Here is an 18,339-nt window from a genome sequence, read left to right on the forward strand (position 1 = left end):
GGTATGGGAACCAATAAGAGGGACTCAGGAACGGAACTCGTATGTAACCCGGGGACTGCCTGTAGATTATATTTTCCATCCTGTGCCCTCACCATTATGTTGTATTTTTGAATGAGAAGGGTAGTGATGGATTCAAACTACCCTTAGTCTCCCCAACTAGTTTCTCTAATCCACAAACACCTAACATTCAAGTGCTGTAGTTTGAAAGCACCCATTAGGACTTCAATCTTCATATTTAATTTCTAACAAAGTTGAAGAGCATATGTCCAATGATAGAGTGATAGTGCGTAATGATGGAATAGTGTTTAATGATTGGGGTACTGACTCAACTGTGAAATTGCTTTTTTTTAAAAAAAAAGTTCTATGCAATGAAGACGATCAAACAATGATAATATGTGCCCTATACTTGTAAAGCTTTACTTTGGTTAAATATTTTTAAACTGTTTGATAGAAGGATACCATAAATGCTTTGTAGCTGTACCCAGAAGGAAGTTTTCAACAACCTGATTCAAGGTGTTGTAGCACATAACAGGCAGATTTTCTTATTTGCATTCACCAGGTTGAAGTTGATGAATCTACCCTGAGTCCAGAAGAGCAAAAAGAAAGAAAGATAATGAAGTTGCTTTTGAAGATAAAGAATGGCACTCCTCCAATGAGGAAGGTGGGTGTAATTTTTTTAAAGTTATAACTGGTCGTGTCGTTTTGGGCCGGGAAAAACTAATTTTTCTTCTTCCTCCATCCCACTTCAAGGCTGCCTTGCGTCAAATTACTGATAAAGCCAGAGAATTTGGAGCTGGTCCCCTATTCAATCAGATTCTCCCATTGCTGATGTCTCCAACTCTTGAAGACCAGGAGCGCCACTTGCTGGTTAAAGTTATTGACCGAATCCTCTACAAGTTGGACGATTTAGTCCGACCATACGTGCACAAGGTATGTCTGCTGTGAATTCTTTATAGTATCCTGTTTAAGATTAATCTAACAATTATAGCTTTTAGTTAGAAATGTTGTCCAGCACAGTGCTGGTATGGCTGTTTTTTTAAAAAAAATTGCCTTTACCTAAATACCTGAGATCCTGTTATACTATCAAAACAAAAATAACCAACCTCTGTGATAGTGTTTCTGCAATGGTCTTGAACTTTTGGATTGCTATGCAGCAGTGAGAACGGGTATTGACATATCTGTCAAGATTGACAACTGTGATATTTTTGTGAAATTATTTCCCATTCTTAATGGTAGAAATTGTAAGCCTGCTTAGATCCTATTATTATTAGCTAAATGCATCCTGTGGGGTTTGTCATGTTACTGATGGACATTGAATATAAGGCACCAATCATGGCATGGGTTGATCATTGCAGCTTCAGTTGTAGGAGTCCAGTTATTGCATCCTTCCTCTACAGTGCTTTTTTTAATGATAGGTGAACTTTGAAGAAGTGAACCAAATGTCATAGCCATGATTATCTTGTTCTGGTAGTCTCATTGGTGGGATCAAGTTGGTAAGTTGTGTCTGTCTCATTTGGATTCCTGGCTGTTCATGCTGGGCAATTTAATGTTAATACACTAACTTTTCTTTCAATTCAAATCATTCAGTTTATTAGCTTTGCACAGTGTGAGAAGCAAAATTCAAGTTGAGTAATTTTTAGTTCATTTCTTGAGATCTTGTCTGTCCCTCATTGCTCTTGAGAAGACAATGACAAGTTGCTATCTTCAACTGCTGTAATCTATCTTGTGAAGGTACTTTATAAGTTCCAGAATTTAGACGCAACAACAATGAAGGACTGGCAATATATTTCCAATTCTGGATAGTATGTAACTTGGAAAGGAGCATACATAAGCAGATAGTGGCACTTCCATGTTCCTGAAGCCTTTGTCCTCTGTTGGAGGCTGTGGGTTGGGAGTTACTGACATAGTGGCTTAGGCAAGCACCTGCAGTGCATTCTGTAAAAAGGTAGGCACTGTAACCAGTGTGTGCCAGTGGGAGAGGGAATACATGTTTAGAATGGAGAATGAAATGCCAAATGGAGATTGATTTAATCTGAATGTTAAACTTCAAACTGTTGAACCTGCACTTAGCTATGACATCTATCACACTCCTACTTAGCTTTTTTTTATGGTGAATAGGTCTTAGGATTCTGTGATATTACCTGCTGCAGGCAACCAGGCCTCCTACCTGCCTTGAGGTTGGTGCTTTTAGGTTCTGGTTAATGATGGAAAGTTTGATGGTAATCCCATGGAATGTGAAAGGTAGATGGTTAAACTCAATTATGAAGCATTGCCCACCAATTTTCTGGCACTTGACAACCTACACAACCATGTCAATTAATTGTAGTTTACAAGTGATGAGCTAATGGTAAATGATAGTGCTTCTTAAAAAAGATTGAATCTAGGATTTTTTGCTGGGGAGAGGAACAAATATAAGGGCTTTTTAAAAAAAAAAAATAATAAATTTGGTGTGCCTGATTTATTACATTTTGATATATTCAAAAAAGTAATAATCAGAGATATAATCCTTTAATGAGGTGCCTTAAATGGAATTGGGTCTTGTGGGGATGAAAGCATGGGTTTCTCTTGAAAATTAGAAATTAAGTCAAACTTGGCTGTTCGCATTTACTATTTCCTGTTGTGATAGTGCGGGAGGGGAAATGTATTTGTACGTGATTGTTTTAGTCACAAAATTGTTGCTGTTTTGTTACAGATTCTTGTGGTTATTGAACCATTGCTGATTGATGAAGACTATTATGCAAGAGTAGAAGGCAGAGAAATCATTTCTAACTTAGCAAAGGTATGAATAAAGTCCCTTAAAATATCTTAATTTCAAAGTTTAAAATTGGGAATTTGTCTGTAGGGTCTGGGTGAAAACTTGTGGGTTTGCCTGTATTGATGGTTTGGTTTTTTTTATTAGGCTGCGGGTCTTGCCACCATGATTTCTACTATGCGTCCTGATATTGATAACATGGATGAATATGTAAGAAACACAACAGCTAGAGCCTTCGCTGTTGTTGCTTCAGCCTTGGGTATTCCATCACTGCTGCCTTTCCTCAAAGCTGTATGCAAGAGTAAAAAATCATGGCAGGCTCGACATACAGGAATCAAAATTGTGCAGCAGATTGCCATCCTTATGGGTTGTGCCATCTTGCCTCATTTGAGGAGCTTGGTTGAGATTATTGAACATGGTATGTACTAACGGATTAAATGTTTTTTTTATGTTAATGAGTTCATCCCATTCAGTTATTAACCAGCTGAGAAATTCACTGAGGTTTTACATAGATTTATAGTTTTAAATGGTGACTCTAGTTCATTATATCTGAAGTTCAATGATTGCATAAATTGATCAAATGAAATATCTTGCCCCACAGGTCTGGTTGATGAGCAGCAGAAAGTACGAACTATCAGTGCTCTGGCTATTGCTGCCTTGGCTGAAGCTGCAACTCCATATGGCATCGAGTCATTTGACTCTGTTCTGAAACCATTGTGGAAAGGTATTCGACAACATAGAGGCAAAGTAAGCATAATATTGTATATCGTTTGCTGGTTTGACTAGTCAGTGAGCAGATGTGATAACATTACATTTTACAACAAATATTGAGTGAGGCCCTCTGTTGGTCGAGGTTGCATCATGCCTGACTATGGGATACGCAAGCCAGGGTAGTATGATATGGAGAGCAAGTTATGCCCATGTAACTGGCTCCCCCTCACACAGCTGACGAATCCAAAGCAAAAATAGAGGCCAGTACAGTTTGACACCAGCGGTGTAGCAGGAGTTACCAGTCAGCATTGAACTTAACATAGGACTGCCTTAGAGATTGCTGCTCCAGATTTTTTCCTCAGGATTTACTCCTGAAGCCTTCCCCATGAGTGGGTCTAGCTGCAAGGCAGTGGAGGTTTGTGATCAGAGTTTTCCTCTTCTAGATGAGCTGCCAACCACAGCTGACAAGCACCATCTGCCTAAAGTAACTGGTTTTAGGGCACTAGTAACCTGTTTTTTATCTTCTGTTAGTAGAAATGGTTCCTCCAGTCTTAGTAGCTAAGCTACATGTGAAGAACAGGAGCTGGGCTTGGTTGTCAGAGGTTATTTGAGACACATGTTGTTGGGAGCACTTATAGATAGTAGGAGCCTATCTCCATTACCTCACCTGGCTATGGCATCTTTAAGGAACCAACAAATATGAAGGAACTTGGTGGTTGACTATTTTAATGTTTTTTTATCTGAATTTCTTTGCATGATGTAAAAAAAATGTTGCAAGATGTTAGCAATTTTAATGTGGACAGAGAAAGATTTTAGAAAAATTAATCAACAGGTTTGAAATTAGTATTCTTCCTACTTATTTTTGTAATTTTCCAACAAGAATCAGGTAACTCAATACATCTTAATGTTTTGATGATTCAGCTATTGGAATTTGCTGATGTTTTCATATATTTCACCTTTCAAATGTAAACTCATTTGACTTTTGCAGTGTGCATTCTTTTTTAACATTCTACTGTTTGGTGGAGCATCCTAGTCCCAACCAATATTTTGCTATTTTTAAATTAATGTGATTGTTTAAACGTTTTATCATTGAAATTCTAGCACCTAGTATTGATATTGTCTGTTCCAGGGTTTGGCTGCCTTTTTAAAGGCTATTGGTTACTTGATTCCGCTTATGGATGCTGAATATGCAAACTACTATACACGAGAAGTGATGTTGATCCTTATCCGAGAGTTTCAGTCTCCTGATGAAGAAATGAAAAAAATCGTACTTAAGGCAAGTTTGTAACCATTATGATGATATTCTAGTACTTAATAACTTTAAGCATGACTAAATATTGCTTACTGTCTTAAATTTTTGCTAGTTGATGCTATCCTTTGTTAGCCATCGGGTATGTAGTTTTTTTTTAAAAAACTCTGAATAATTGGATTAGTGAATGAGGCGTTGAAGGAAAGATGGAAGTAATATGATTTATTTAAACAGTATGTCTGTAATGCAACCTTTCACTGTACCCCAGTACATATGATGGTAATAAGCTAATTCCAGTCTGAAGTGTGCAACAGAGTCGATAGTAACACTTCACATAGAATGATTCACATCAAATAGTTTCAAGATGAACTAAAAGGCAAAAAGATCTGGTGCTTGTGATAAAATGAATGACCTCAGAATGCTGCATCATTCTTTTGATGTTTTAATGTGTGTTATTGAGTATCATGTTGGAATAATTTTAATGCACTGAAACCCTGCAAGTTGATAGGGTTGTTTAGGCATAAGGTATGTTAGCCTTTATTAGTTGGGGGGTGAATACAAGAGTTGCAAAGTAGTGTTGCAGCTTTATAAAACCCTGGCTGGACCACATTTGGAATGTTGTGCTCAGTTCTAGTTGTGGGATCTTCAGAGGAGATGAGTTGCAACGGAGGCTTACCAGGATGCTGTTTGGATTAGAGAGCATGTCTTATGAGGATGCTTTTTCTTTGAAAAGGATAAGGGTGAGAGATGAGTTGATAGAGGTGCACCGAATAATGAGAGGCATGGTTGAATGTATGGCCAGAGATTTCCCCCCCAGTGCAGAAATGGCTAATACAAGGCATAACTTTAAGGCAGTGGGGGGAATATCAAGTATTTTTTTCTTTTACTCACTAGTAGGTGTGTGGAATGCATTGCCAGGGGTAGTGGTAGAAGCAGATACTTTAGGGTCTTTAAGAGACTTTTTAATAGGCATTTCGATGATAGAAAATTTGGAGGGTTAAGTGGAAGGAAAAGGTTAGATTGATCTAAGAGTATCAGCACAACATCGTGAGCCTAGACTGTGCTGTAATGTTCTCTGAAAGTATGTGCGTTCAGGTAAAATGGTTTATTAATACTATAATTTTGAGTCTAAAGTTCTTATAAGTTGCTGTATATGATCTACAAATTAATTTCTGGTATTAGGATATAAAATACATAGTTGTAAAACTTAAAAGTAATGCATTGCTACTGCTTTTAAAATATTTGAGCATTCTTAACTTTAGGTGCTGCACTTTCTCCCAATATGCTTTGCTAATATAGCGCTGAAAATGTATTTAAGGGGTTTTTGTTATTACAAGTAGTTTGCAAACCAAGAACATGTTTTATGCATGAGCTAGCCTCTGATTATTTATTCTATTCATTGTGAAGGGAGTTTAAGTTTGTGTTGTGGGTTTAACTAATGGGAAATTAATCACAGCGTTGAGTAATTAATTGTACCTGCTATATGTAGGTGGTAAAGCAATGTTGTGGAACGGATGGTGTGGAAGCCAATTACATCAAAACAGAAATCCTTCCTCCATTTTTCAAGCACTTCTGGCAGCATCGAATGGCTTTGGACAGGAGAAACTACAGACAGGTAAACCAGTTTGTTTTGTTGTAGGTATTCGGTAGAGTTTAGGATAACATACTAGATTTAAATGTACTGAGACCACTGGTGAAGAAAGGCATGATATACAAGTTGCAGTTAGTGCATGTACTCCAGAGAGAAAGGTATAATACATAAAGATAAGGAAAAAGGTACACTAGAAAAATACAGATGAACTAGCAAACAAAAGAAAATCCATAGATACTGGAAATCCTAGCAACACCCACACAATGCTGAAGGAACTCAGCAGTCCAGGCAGCATCTATGGGGGAAAAAAAGTACAGTCGACATTTTGGGCTGAGACCCTTTGGCAGGACTGGAGAAAAAAGATAAGTAGATTTAAAAGGTGGGGGGACGGGAGAGAGAAAGGTGATAGGTGAAACTGGGAGGGGGAGGGATGAGTAAAGACCTGGGAAGTTGATTGTCAAATGAGATTACATGTCTGAAGCAGGGGGATTCTGAAAGGAGAGGGCAGAAGGTCATGGAAGAAAGAAAAGGTGGTAGGAGCACCAGAGGGAGGCAGGCAAGGAGATGAGGGGGAGAAAGGGATGGGGAATGGTGAAGAGGCGGGGGGCATTAGCAGAAATTTGAGAAATCGATGTTCATGCCATCAGGTTAGAGGCTACCCAGACAAAATATATGGTGGTGTTCCTCCAACCTAGTGTGACCTCATCGTGACAGTAGAGGGGGCCATGGATTGACATGTCAGAATGGGAATGGGAAGTAGAATTAAAATGGGTGGCTACTGGGATTTCCTGCATCTCCTGGCAGACAGAGCATAGGTGCTTGGTGAAGTGATTGCCCAATCTTCATTGGGTCTCACCGCTATATAGGAGGCCACACTGGGTGCACCAGATACAGTATATGACCCCAACAGATTCACAGGTGAAGTGTCGCCTCACCTGAAAGGACTGTTTGGGACCCTGAATGGTCACAAACGAGGTGGTGTAGGGGCAGGTGAGCACTTGTTCCACTCGCAAGGGTAAGTGCCAGGAGGGAGATCCATAGGGAGGGATGAATGGACAAGGGAGTCACAGAGGAGGTGATCCCTGCAGAAAGTGTGGAGGAAAAGATGTGCTTCGTGGTGGGATCCAGTTGGAGATGACTGAAGTTCCTGAGAATTAAATGCAGAGAATGGTGGGGTGGTAGGCAAGGACAAGAGGAACCCTATCCCTGGTAGGGTGGCCGGAGGATGGGGTAAGAGTAGACGTGCATGAAATGGAAGAGGTGTGGTTGAGAGCAGCGTTGATGGTGGAATATGGAAGCTACTTTCTTTAAAAAAGTAGAGCATTTCCTTCATTCTGGAATGAAAAGCTTCATGCTGAGAGCAGATGCAGCGGAAACAGAGGAATTGAGAGAAGGGGGTGGCATTTTTACAAGTAACAGGGTGGGACGAGGTATAGACCAGGTAGCTGTGAGAGTCAGTGGGTTGATAATAGACATCAGTAGATAAGCTGTCTCCAGAGGTAGACAGTGAAATTGAGAAAGGGGAGGTAGGTGTCGGAAATGGACCAGGTAAATTTGAGGACAGGGTGGAATTTGGAGGCAAAGTCGATGAGTTGCACGTGGGTGCAGAAAGCAGTACCAATGCAGTCGTCGATGTAGCGTAGGAAAAGTGGGGGGGGTGGACACCAGTGTAGGCTTGGAATGTAGACTGTTCCACATAGCCAACAAAAAGGTAGGCATAGCTGGGACACACAGGAGTGCCCATGGCTACCCCTTTTGTTTGAAGGAAGTGGGAGGAGCCAAAGAAGAAATTATCAAGAATGAGGACAAGTTCTGCTAGAGGAGAGTGGTGGTGGAGGGGAAGAAAGAAATGGAGAGCTTTGAGGCCTTTCTGGTGAGGGATGGAGGTGTATAGGGACTGATCATCCATCGTGAAAATAAGATGATGGGGGCGAGGGAACCTGAAATCATTGAAAAGATCTAGAACGTGTGACGTATCACAGATGAAGATAGGAAGGGACTGAACTTGGGGGGGGGGGGTGTAATGAAGGGGGTGTAAGTTAAAGGCATGGATACAAAGGGTAGATGTTGTGGCTAAAGTTGGGAAATGAGGCTCCATATAGCCAGCGCCAAGATTGTTCCATACAATCAAGGTATGAGATATGAGTTCAGTGGGGCAGGAACAAACTGAAACAATGGGTCTACCTGGGCAAACGTGCAGATGTAAAAATGAGTACGTTTTGCAGATAAGTAAATTCCGTGTGAGGTTAAGGATTTTTACGGGATGGACAAGAGTAAACATGGGCATTGACAGCAAATGAGAAACATACCAATTAACTGCTATCATCAATTCATATGGTAATATGGTACGATGCTTAAAATTTAAATTCAAGTCATAGTGGCTGAAGATGGAAAATGAGGCTCCATTTAGCCAGTGCCAGGGTTGTTGGTCATTATTTATTTCATCAATTGGGGCAAAGTGGGATGGGTGGGAAGTAAATACTGTGAAGGAACAAGTTGGTAAACAATTGATGTGTTTTCTACTTTGATCAGTGTGAAGCTTTAAAGTTTTGTCAACAAATGTGAAAAAGTCAAGGAATATCTGGAAAGTAAGAAGCAATGGGTTCAGGACATTATGATCTGTGTGTACTTTTGGACAAATCCTTAAGAGTAGCAATACAATCTTAAGTCCACCAAAAATTTAAATGAAGCACATTTATCACTATATTTTGAAAGGATATTAAGCCACTGAGAACAGAACATCAAGTTTATATCTTTAGGAAGCAAATCTATTATTTAATGCATTTTAGAGATTTGAGGATTGCTCACAAGACCAGTATTTACTGTCCATCTATTTGTCTTTCAACAATTGCCACCACTTCAACAGTGCATTTCTTGTGAAAGCATCCTCACTTTTTGTGAATTAATCCCAGCAAAAATAAGCAATTGCTGCCGTATTTCTGAATCAGGCTATTGTGACTTGGAAGGGAGCTGGTAGCTTGTGGTGTTTCCATACTTTTGTTCCTGGCCTTTTTAGTTACTTGAATCTTAAAATTTAGAATATACTCCAGTCTGTGTCTCTTGATCCAAGTTAGATAACCTCACATTTTCTCCATCGTGAACTTAAGCTTTTTAATTTTCAGTCCCTTTGGTCTGATTTATACATTGGAATATTTGTTTCAATTATGGAGACTATCCTTGTAGTACTATTCCCAGTTCAGTTGTAGCAAAGCAAGGTTCAATTCTTAATGCATTGTTGAGACACTACAATTTTAGAGGACAGTACTGATTTCTAACCTTTCAGTTAATTTTTTTATATACTTCTGAAATGATCTAGAATTATTTGCTATCATCCATGTTAAAAGTAACAAATTTTCAGTACTTGTGAATAACATTTTTGCATTTCTTTTCTTGACAGTTAGTAGATACCACTGTGGAACTTGCAAACAAGGTTGGAGCAGCTGAAATAATCTCCAGGATAGTTGATGATTTAAAAGACGAAGCTGAGCAATACAGAAAAATGGTGATGGAAACCATTGAAAAGATCATGGGTAATCTGGGAGCTGCAGATATTGATCATAAATTAGAAGAACAGCTCATTGATGGCATCTTGTATGCATTCCAGGAACAGACTACTGAGGTGTGCATTTACATTTGGATTCACCTTTTGTCTAGTTCAAGTAAAAATGCTAACTGTCTTTTGAGTTTCTGCTGCATCAGAGTTCTTTGGTATTTCAGTTTCCCTAATGTTAAAATGACATGAGTTCACTCTGAATTTTATTTTGATTAATAATTGTATATAGTGTTTTCATACATTGTTTTCTTTTGTACATTTGCTCTAATATTGTTGATTTTCCCCCCTATAGGATTCTGTAATGTTAAATGGTTTTGGTACAGTGGTAAACGCATTGGGTAAGCGTGTAAAGCCCTATTTACCACAGATTTGTGGCACAGTATTGTGGCGTCTGAACAATAAATCCGCCAAAGTACGACAGCAAGCTGCAGACCTAATCTCTCGGATAGCAGTGGTTATGAAGACCTGTCAGGAGGTACGTATGCTTTTCAGGACAGTGTTAGATTTTCTTAACTACTACATTGAATTTAGTTTCAAATATATTTACTGTTTCTTGTTCAGGTCATGTGAGCTAATACCTTTTTTATTTTAGGAAAAACTGATGGGCCACTTGGGTGTTGTGCTATATGAATACCTGGGTGAAGAGTACCCTGAAGTATTGGGGAGTATTTTGGGAGCACTGAAAGCTATTGTAAATGTTATAGGTATGTCCATTATCTAAACTTGGACTGCTTATTTTCAATTAACCTGAAGAAATACTTTAAAAAAATTTCTGCCTTATGTAATATTACAGGTATGCATAAAATGACTCCACCCATTAAGGATCTGCTTCCACGTCTTACTCCAATTTTGAAAAACAGGCATGAAAAGGTTCAGGAGAACTGTATTGACCTCGTTGGACGAATTGCTGATCGGTAATTAGCCAACTAAGTAAACCTCATTTTCTTTAGTTCTGTTGAATAATTTTTAAAGTAGCAAACTATAGTTTAGTTGGTACTTGATCAAACGTGACTTGCAGTAAATGAGAATGAAAGGTAGGTATGGTAACCTGAAAGAAATTTGGGGAAAATAAAGGAAAATCCAGGAAATGGGCGCTTGCTGTTATTTGAAAAGTTGGCATTTTAAAATGGTGCAGTTGGAGTCAAAACTGGTTTGAGGTTGCTTGATATTAATACTGATCAAAAATTATAGAGTGATGCATTTACAACTTGTTCCTGAATGCCTGTGTTCTTTATGCAGAGGTGCAGAGTATGTATCTGCTCGTGAATGGATGAGGATATGCTTTGAATTGTTAGAACTTTTAAAGGCACACAAAAAAGCCATCAGAAGAGCAACAGTAAACACCTTTGGCTACATTGCAAAAGCTATTGGGTAAGTTCAGTGAAGCGATTACAGTAGCAGGTTAGAATTGGTTGTCAGTGCTGAGTGTTGTCCAAAGGGTATGTTTATTTTTCACTTATCTACATACAACTGTAAAAGGTGAATGATGTAAGACTGCTGTGCTCTTGCACAGAGAGAAAATCTTTGCTTTCCTAATGTTAAATAACTGAATTAGATTCCTGTTGCAGTCTAAAAGGAAATGCTTTCTGTACAATAAAAAAATGCAGTTTAAGTTTCTAGTATTCTTTGACCAATTAACTGACATGTGGCTGTTGTGTTTTACTATTTATTGTAATGTTTATTATTTAGTGTTGCATTTGTTATGATTGCACTGCTCCTGGGAAACGCTGTCTCATTCTGCCCTGCAGAGCTGATGTACGGTTAGAATGACAAAGTTTTTGAATCTTGAATCAATAAAAAAAGTCATTTTTTAAATTTTTCACTTGTTTACTTTCCTTTCAGTCCACATGATGTACTGGCCACGCTTTTGAATAATCTGAAGGTTCAAGAACGTCAGAACCGGGTCTGTACCACTGTAGCTATTGCTATTGTGGCAGAAACATGCTCTCCATTTACAGTGCTTCCTGCTTTGATGAATGAGTATAGAGTTCCTGAGTTGAATGTGCAGAATGGTGTGCTTAAATCTCTCTCGTTCTTATTTGAGTACATTGGCGAAATGGGAAAAGATTATATTTATGCAGTTACACCATTGCTTGAAGATGCTTTAATGGACAGGTGAGTTCAGTTAAATTCTGATAGCAGATATCATAACAGCCAAAGACCTATGGTTTTTTTTTTCAATTCAATTCAAGTTTGTTGTTCAACCATACATGAATACTCAAGAATACAGCCAAATGAGACAGTGTAACTGCCGGGTCAAAGTGCAAAACACAGTACCAACAGTCTCACAGAGCAACAAGCATACATAGCACATATAAGATAGAAAAATACAATCACTCAATAAAAGAAACCAAACACATGCCATCCAAAAGCACTGAAATCTGCAGATCACCATTGTTTTCTGCCAAGCGAACATTGTGTGGTGGGGGGGTGGAGAGACAGCAGCACCGATGCCACGTCATATTCCCCCCCCCTCCATTGCCCCTCACTGGCAGCTGTAAACAAGCAATACTGTGGTTTGAGGTTTAGTCCTCGCACATACAAGATAGCATACAGTAAAATACAATCACGCAAGATATATATGCATATAGTCCAGACCCTGAGTCCATTGTTCAGCCGAGCAAATATTAGGGGTTGGATCAGCACCAACTCCAGCCAGAATGCTGTAGCACGCCACCCCTGTTGGAGCACACCAACTCAAAGGTCTCTCTCGGCAGCTGTAAACAGACAACACTACAGATGGGTATGGAACACATTTTAAAATTAAGTCATGGCAATGTTTTTTTATTGTTTTGTGTTTTGGTTATGAATAGAAAATTCAAATTTAGTTTTGTGTGTACTTTTTATTTCAAGTCTTTTAATTATGAAACCTTACATATTCCAGTGTCTTTTTCTGGCAAATTGGTTGTGATTCTGTTCTATAAAGTCAGCTGGTTATACAGTCATTACTTTATCCAAATATAAGATGATGAGAGGCATTGATCGTGTGGATAGTCAGACGCTTTTTCCCAGGGCTGAGATGGTTGCCACGAGGACACAGGTTTTAGGTGCTGGGGAGTAGGTACAGAGGTGATGTCAGGGGTAAGCTTTTTACTCGAGAGAGTGGTGACTGCGTGGAATGGGCTGCTGGCAACGGTGGTGGAGGTGGATGCGATAGGGTCTTTTAAGAGAATTTTGGATAGGTACATGGAGCTTAGAAACATAGAGGGCTATGGGTAAGCCTAGTAATTTCTAAGGTAGGGACATGTTCCGCACAACTTAATGGGCCGAAGGGCCTGTATTGTGCTGTAGTTTTTCTATGTTTCTATGTTAAATCAAAAAGATACAGTTAAAGGCATACTTCTGAGGCTGGAGAACAAAAATCATAGGGTGTCTCTTTTAGATTACATGAAACTGTTTGAAAGAAAAGTAAGAGAAGGACTTTATCCTGATCAGTATTTCTCATTCATTCAACATTAAATTACCACATGCTGTCTGTTGGATTGGGGTAAAGAAAAGGAAAATAAAGCTGTAAACATTCTATTGAAGCAAAAATTAATATTCACATTTGTGGGAAACTGAATCATGCTCTTACTATAGACTTGTGGTCCAATACTCCAATAATCACTTTCAAGAATTGCAAGTAAAATAATTTTGCTTAAAACATGAAGTGCTAGCAGAACGTTTCTGTCCATCCCAACAAGGAAAGAATTTTGTGTTTATTAAATATCTGAGAAGTACCAAACTCTGCATTCTATATATTTGCTTTCAAAGGAAAATAAATATTTTAGAAATGTGACATATTTATATAGTGCCTTTTTACTATCAGAGTGCTCTAAAAGCAATGAAGTACTGAAGTTGCTCACACATAAATGAAGTAATGTTACTTCTGCCAGAATTTCCCAGTCGAAGCTGACCCATTTATAGTCTGGTGCAGGCTCCTTTGCCATTTGTGGAAGGCAACTGGAGTATTTCACTTGGCTGTTGCTAAGCTCATAAACTAAATCATTAATGGAAAATGGATTACCAGTAGCAATTTATAATATCTGTTTTCAATAAATTATGTCTCAAAACTTTGAAATATGTGCTTTAAAGAATTTTGTATTGGCAGGAAACAAGATTTTTTGTGGTATAAAATATAATCTAAAAATAAGTAGTGAATTAATATGTAATTTTGTCTTGTCTTTATTCTAGAGACCTGGTTCACAGACAGACAGCTAGTGCAGTTGTGCAGCACATGTCCCTGGGAGTATATGGATTTGGGTGTGAAGATGCTCTAAATCACTTGTTAAATTATGTATGGCCCAATGTTTTTGAGACATCACCACATGTTATCCAGGCAGTAATGGGGGCATTGGAGGGTCTAAGGGTCGCATTAGGACCTTGCAGAATGCTACAGTATTGCTTACAGGTAAGTTAAAATTTTGTCATATATTTGGATTAGATTTGATCTGGATGCAACATTGTTTTCATAGGACTTCTAGCTAATGACTTTTAATTGTTGCAAGTCTTTTTGTCCTGATATTCTTGTAGAAATTTCCTTGCATGTCATCTCCAGTGTCACCAAGAACAGTGCACAAGAGTGGCCAAGTTACAAGAATTTTCCCTTGCTCTTAGGAAGGTGTTCAGCCTTCTCACAGTAAAACAGCTAAGGTTAACAATTTGTCCTTAATGCACGCATGCATTCTACTAACCTCATTAGTACTAGATACTAATGTTGGTGTTAAAGTAAATTAGGTTGCACCTTGCTGGCTTTCAACATGGCCCAGTGCTTTCCCTGTGTAGGGGAAAAATTTCACATAACTGAATGTTAATTGGCTACACACTTGGACTGTATGACCCATTTTGCCAATCTGATTTAATTCGCAGTGCTGCATGTTGCACTTGTCAATTGCAATGATTTAAGCATTTCAAACCTTTCACTAAAGTTTTAATTAGTGAACAAAGGAAAGCAAGTTCCAAAAACCTTTTGGTTTTAAACAGTGTCTGTTTTATTTTAAGAGTTAGCATTTAATGTTTTCTCAATGTTGGAAGTTGTCATTGGCCTTCAGCAGCATAGTAAAGTTCTGCCTTTTTCTTACTTTTCAAAGGGCTTGTTCCATCCTGCCAGAAAAGTACGTGATGTCTACTGGAAGATCTACAACTCGATCTACATCGGTTCACAGGATGCCCTAATTGCACATTATCCAAGGATATTTAATGATGATAAAAATACACATGTCCGCTATGAACTTGACTACATCTTATAAAGCAAGTTATTCTTCACACTGTCTTTGTCTGCTATTTTGCTGCATTGTAATTGCCCTTGGTTACCCAAACTTTTGCTGTGCTTCAGATGTGACGTGATGACAGTCTGAAATAAAAACATTGATCATCTTGTTGGAACAGATTGTATAAGTAGTAAGTGGATAGGGCTAGAAGTACTATTTTATTTTAAATGGGACTTAAAGACTGTAAATTTAGTCCCATTACTTGTTAAATAGCCAAATCATATTGTGACCAGCAGGATGATGAATATTCAATTCACAATTCATTTGAATTTGTCTTTACTGAGATTTAGATTTCATTCCTTGTGTTGACAGGTTGTTTCTTAAAAAAAAATAAACAAAAGTCTAAGTCTGTTTTATATTTCTCAAGTTATTTTTGAGGTGCTTTTAAGAAAGATTCAGATAAGGAACACATTATCTTCATTAACTTGTAGAATTATTAAATTTCCCCAGTTACCTTTACATGACCGGATGTACCTTTTCTACTTTTGCTAAAATATAGTATTCACTTTGCATGATCTTTTCTATAGTTTGTGACAAAGATCTTCAGGGATAACTTTGGGGGTTATTATTTGCAGATGAACTGTAACTGCTTGATTAGGACAGATAAAAATCCCAGGAATGAAGTGAGCAATTGGTCATTAAATTGACAAGCTGAATGAATTAATCAGTTTCTGACACCCATGACACCACAAGTTGTAAAATGCTCATTTATCCCCAAACAAGGCATCCAAGACAAAGTTTGAATGGAAGGATCATGTCACTGTTAATGAAAGTATGAAGATATGTTCCATGATTGCTCATCCATAGAGCTAAAATGTGGAAAAACATGTAGCTTCTACAATAGAAACTCAAATGAGCTATTTTGAGATAAATGTCTTTACTAGGTTTTACTCAATGACATTAACAGTGACATTTAAGAATTGCTTGATTCTTCCAAGTATATGGAGATGGGTTTATGACAGTGTTTTGCTGCCACTAAATCTCCAATTTATGTTGTAAATACTCTTCATTCTCTATTGTAATATTTATAACACATTAAAACTAAAGCTACAACAGTATGAACTTTAGGATTAATGTTATATGATTGGCTTTATCTTCCACTCTTGACATAGTGAATTTTGACTGAAATTAATTTTGAAAACTTATGAATCCAGACAGCGTAATAAACACGTCACTTGTTGGTTATGTGGTCAGATTCACCTATGATTTCATATTCTATAACTGGTAGGCTTGTACTTTTTCTTTAAATAAGTCACTGCAGGTACACTTGATGTTGTAATAAATATGTCTCTCTGTATGTTGCCTCCTGGTGCTTTATTATTAGTCCAAGCATTATAAAGGACTTTAAATTGTCAGAATAATTTTTTGAAAAAATATAAATGTAGCTTTATGTACTTCTGCTTGACTCACAGTTCTTTTATTTCTACAGGGGTATAAACTAATATTCAAATTTTCTACTATCTTTAAAAATGTTTTGACATGTGAAGTTCTTTATGAATAATCCTGTCCTACATTTATTTGGAGATGCAGCACGTTAACTGGCCTTTCCAGCTCAATGAATCTGTGCTACTGTAGCAATGTGCTACACACAGCACTGAAATAACGATACGCAGTCGGTAAGTCATTTCGAGACTAGTTTATTCAAACTTCACGGTGCTGGCATTTAAATCCCTAGTCCCCGCCCTCTCCAGGCGGAAATGACATTGGAGGTGCATTACCAAAGTCTCCCCCCGCGCACTGGCTATTTGTGAGCCGGTACACCTGTGCAGAAAGTGGGTCGCCACATAACCCCCCCCCCCAGAACCGGCGATACACCCCCCCAATGTCCACAGTCTGGATCATTCTCTGTTTGGGAGGTCTGCCTCTGAGCCGCGGTGCCTGAACCTCGACCGGCTGCGCCAAGTCCACATGGGCTGGTTTGAGTCGATCCACCGTGAAAACCTCCTCTTTCCCCCCAATGTCCAGAACGTATGTGGACCCGTTGTTGTTGATCACCTTGAATGGCCCCTCGTACGGCTGCTGTAGCGGCGCCCGGTGTCCGCCCCTTCGTACAAACACAAACTTACAGTTTTGCAGGTCTTTGGGTACATGGGTCGGGGTCCGTCTGTGCTGTGAATTTGGTACAGGGACCAGGTTGCCGAGCCTTTCGCGTAGCCTGTCCAGGACTGCTGCGGGTTCTTCCTCTTGCCCCCTTGGGGCTGGTATGAACTCTGGGATGGCCAGGGGTGCGCTGTACACCAATTCGGCCGACGAGACATGCAGATCCTCTTTGGGCGCTGTATGAATTCCAAGCAGGACCCAGGGAAGCTTGTCCACCCAGTTAGGTCCTCTCAGGCGGGCCATGAGAGCCGACTTCAAGTGACGGTGGAAGCGTTCCACCAGTCTGTTTGACTGTGGGTGGTAGGTAGTTGTGTGGTGCAGCTACGTTCCCAACAGGCTGGCCACAGCCGACCACAGGTTGGAGGTGAACTGGGCGCCTCTGTTGGAGGTAATATGGGCCGGTACCCTGAAGCGTGCTACCCAGGTTGCAATCAGTGCTCGGGCACAGGAATCGGCAGATGTGTCGGTGAGCGGGACCGCCTCTGGCCACCTCGTGAACCGGTCTACCATCGTTAGGAGGTACTGCGCTCCTCAGGACACTGGTAGGGGGCCCACGATATCCACATGAATGTGGTCGAACCTCCGGTGGGTGGGTTCGAACTGCTGCGGCGGGGCTTTAGTGTGCCGCTGCACCTTGGCTGTTTGGCACTGCGCGCACTTTCTGGCCCATTCACTGACCTGCTTGCGAAGTCCGTGCCATGCGAACTTGCTGGAGACCAGCTGGACAGTTGTCCTGATAGATGGGTGCGCCAAACCGTGTATGGAGTCGAAAACCCGCTGCCTCCAGGCTGCTGGGACAATGGGGCGAGGTTGGCCCGTAGCCACGTTGCACAGGGGGGTCCTATCACCTGGGCCTACGAGAAAGTCCTGCAACTGCAAACCCGAGACTGAGGTCCTTTAGCTGGGCATCTCGTCGTCTGCCTGCTGCGCCTCCCCCAGTGCTGCATAGTCCACCCCCAGGGACAGGGCCTGGACAGCTGCACTGGAGAGTGCGTCCGCCACGACGTTGTCCTTTCCCGAGACATGCTGGATGTCCGTCGTGTACTTGGAGATGTAGGACAGATGTCGCTGCTGGCGAGCCGACCAGGGATCAGACACCTTCGTGAACGTGAAGGTCAACGGTTTGTGGTCCGT

At 39.8% G+C, this 18,339-nt stretch overlaps 1 protein-coding gene across 2 annotated transcripts in view; it reads left to right on the top strand.

The window, feature by feature from the left end:
- sf3b1 (splicing factor 3b, subunit 1) overlaps positions 1-16,402 on the top strand; it is a 38,986-nt gene extending 22,584 nt beyond the window's left edge. For both annotated transcript variants that reach the window (XM_073046932.1, XM_073046933.1), the window contains 15 exons: positions 560-661; positions 751-930; positions 2,693-2,779; positions 2,900-3,170; positions 3,354-3,499; positions 4,593-4,739; positions 6,202-6,327; positions 9,701-9,922; positions 10,149-10,331; positions 10,449-10,560; positions 10,650-10,770; positions 11,096-11,227; positions 11,699-11,971; positions 14,030-14,246; positions 14,926-16,402. In XM_073046932.1, the coding sequence (XP_072903033.1) occupies positions 560-661; positions 751-930; positions 2,693-2,779; positions 2,900-3,170; positions 3,354-3,499; positions 4,593-4,739; positions 6,202-6,327; positions 9,701-9,922; positions 10,149-10,331; positions 10,449-10,560; positions 10,650-10,770; positions 11,096-11,227; positions 11,699-11,971; positions 14,030-14,246; positions 14,926-15,084 (2,478 nt within the window). In that variant the 3' untranslated portion in view covers positions 15,085-16,402. The remainder of the gene's footprint in view (positions 1-559; positions 662-750; positions 931-2,692; positions 2,780-2,899; positions 3,171-3,353; positions 3,500-4,592; positions 4,740-6,201; positions 6,328-9,700; positions 9,923-10,148; positions 10,332-10,448; positions 10,561-10,649; positions 10,771-11,095; positions 11,228-11,698; positions 11,972-14,029; positions 14,247-14,925) is intronic.
- Positions 16,403-18,339: the final 1,937 nt, after the last annotated feature.

The sequence above is a fragment of the Hemitrygon akajei genome, chromosome 5 (assembly GCF_048418815.1).
Source record: "Hemitrygon akajei chromosome 5, sHemAka1.3, whole genome shotgun sequence".
In the NCBI taxonomy this organism is placed as follows: Eukaryota; Metazoa; Chordata; class Chondrichthyes; order Myliobatiformes; family Dasyatidae; genus Hemitrygon; species Hemitrygon akajei.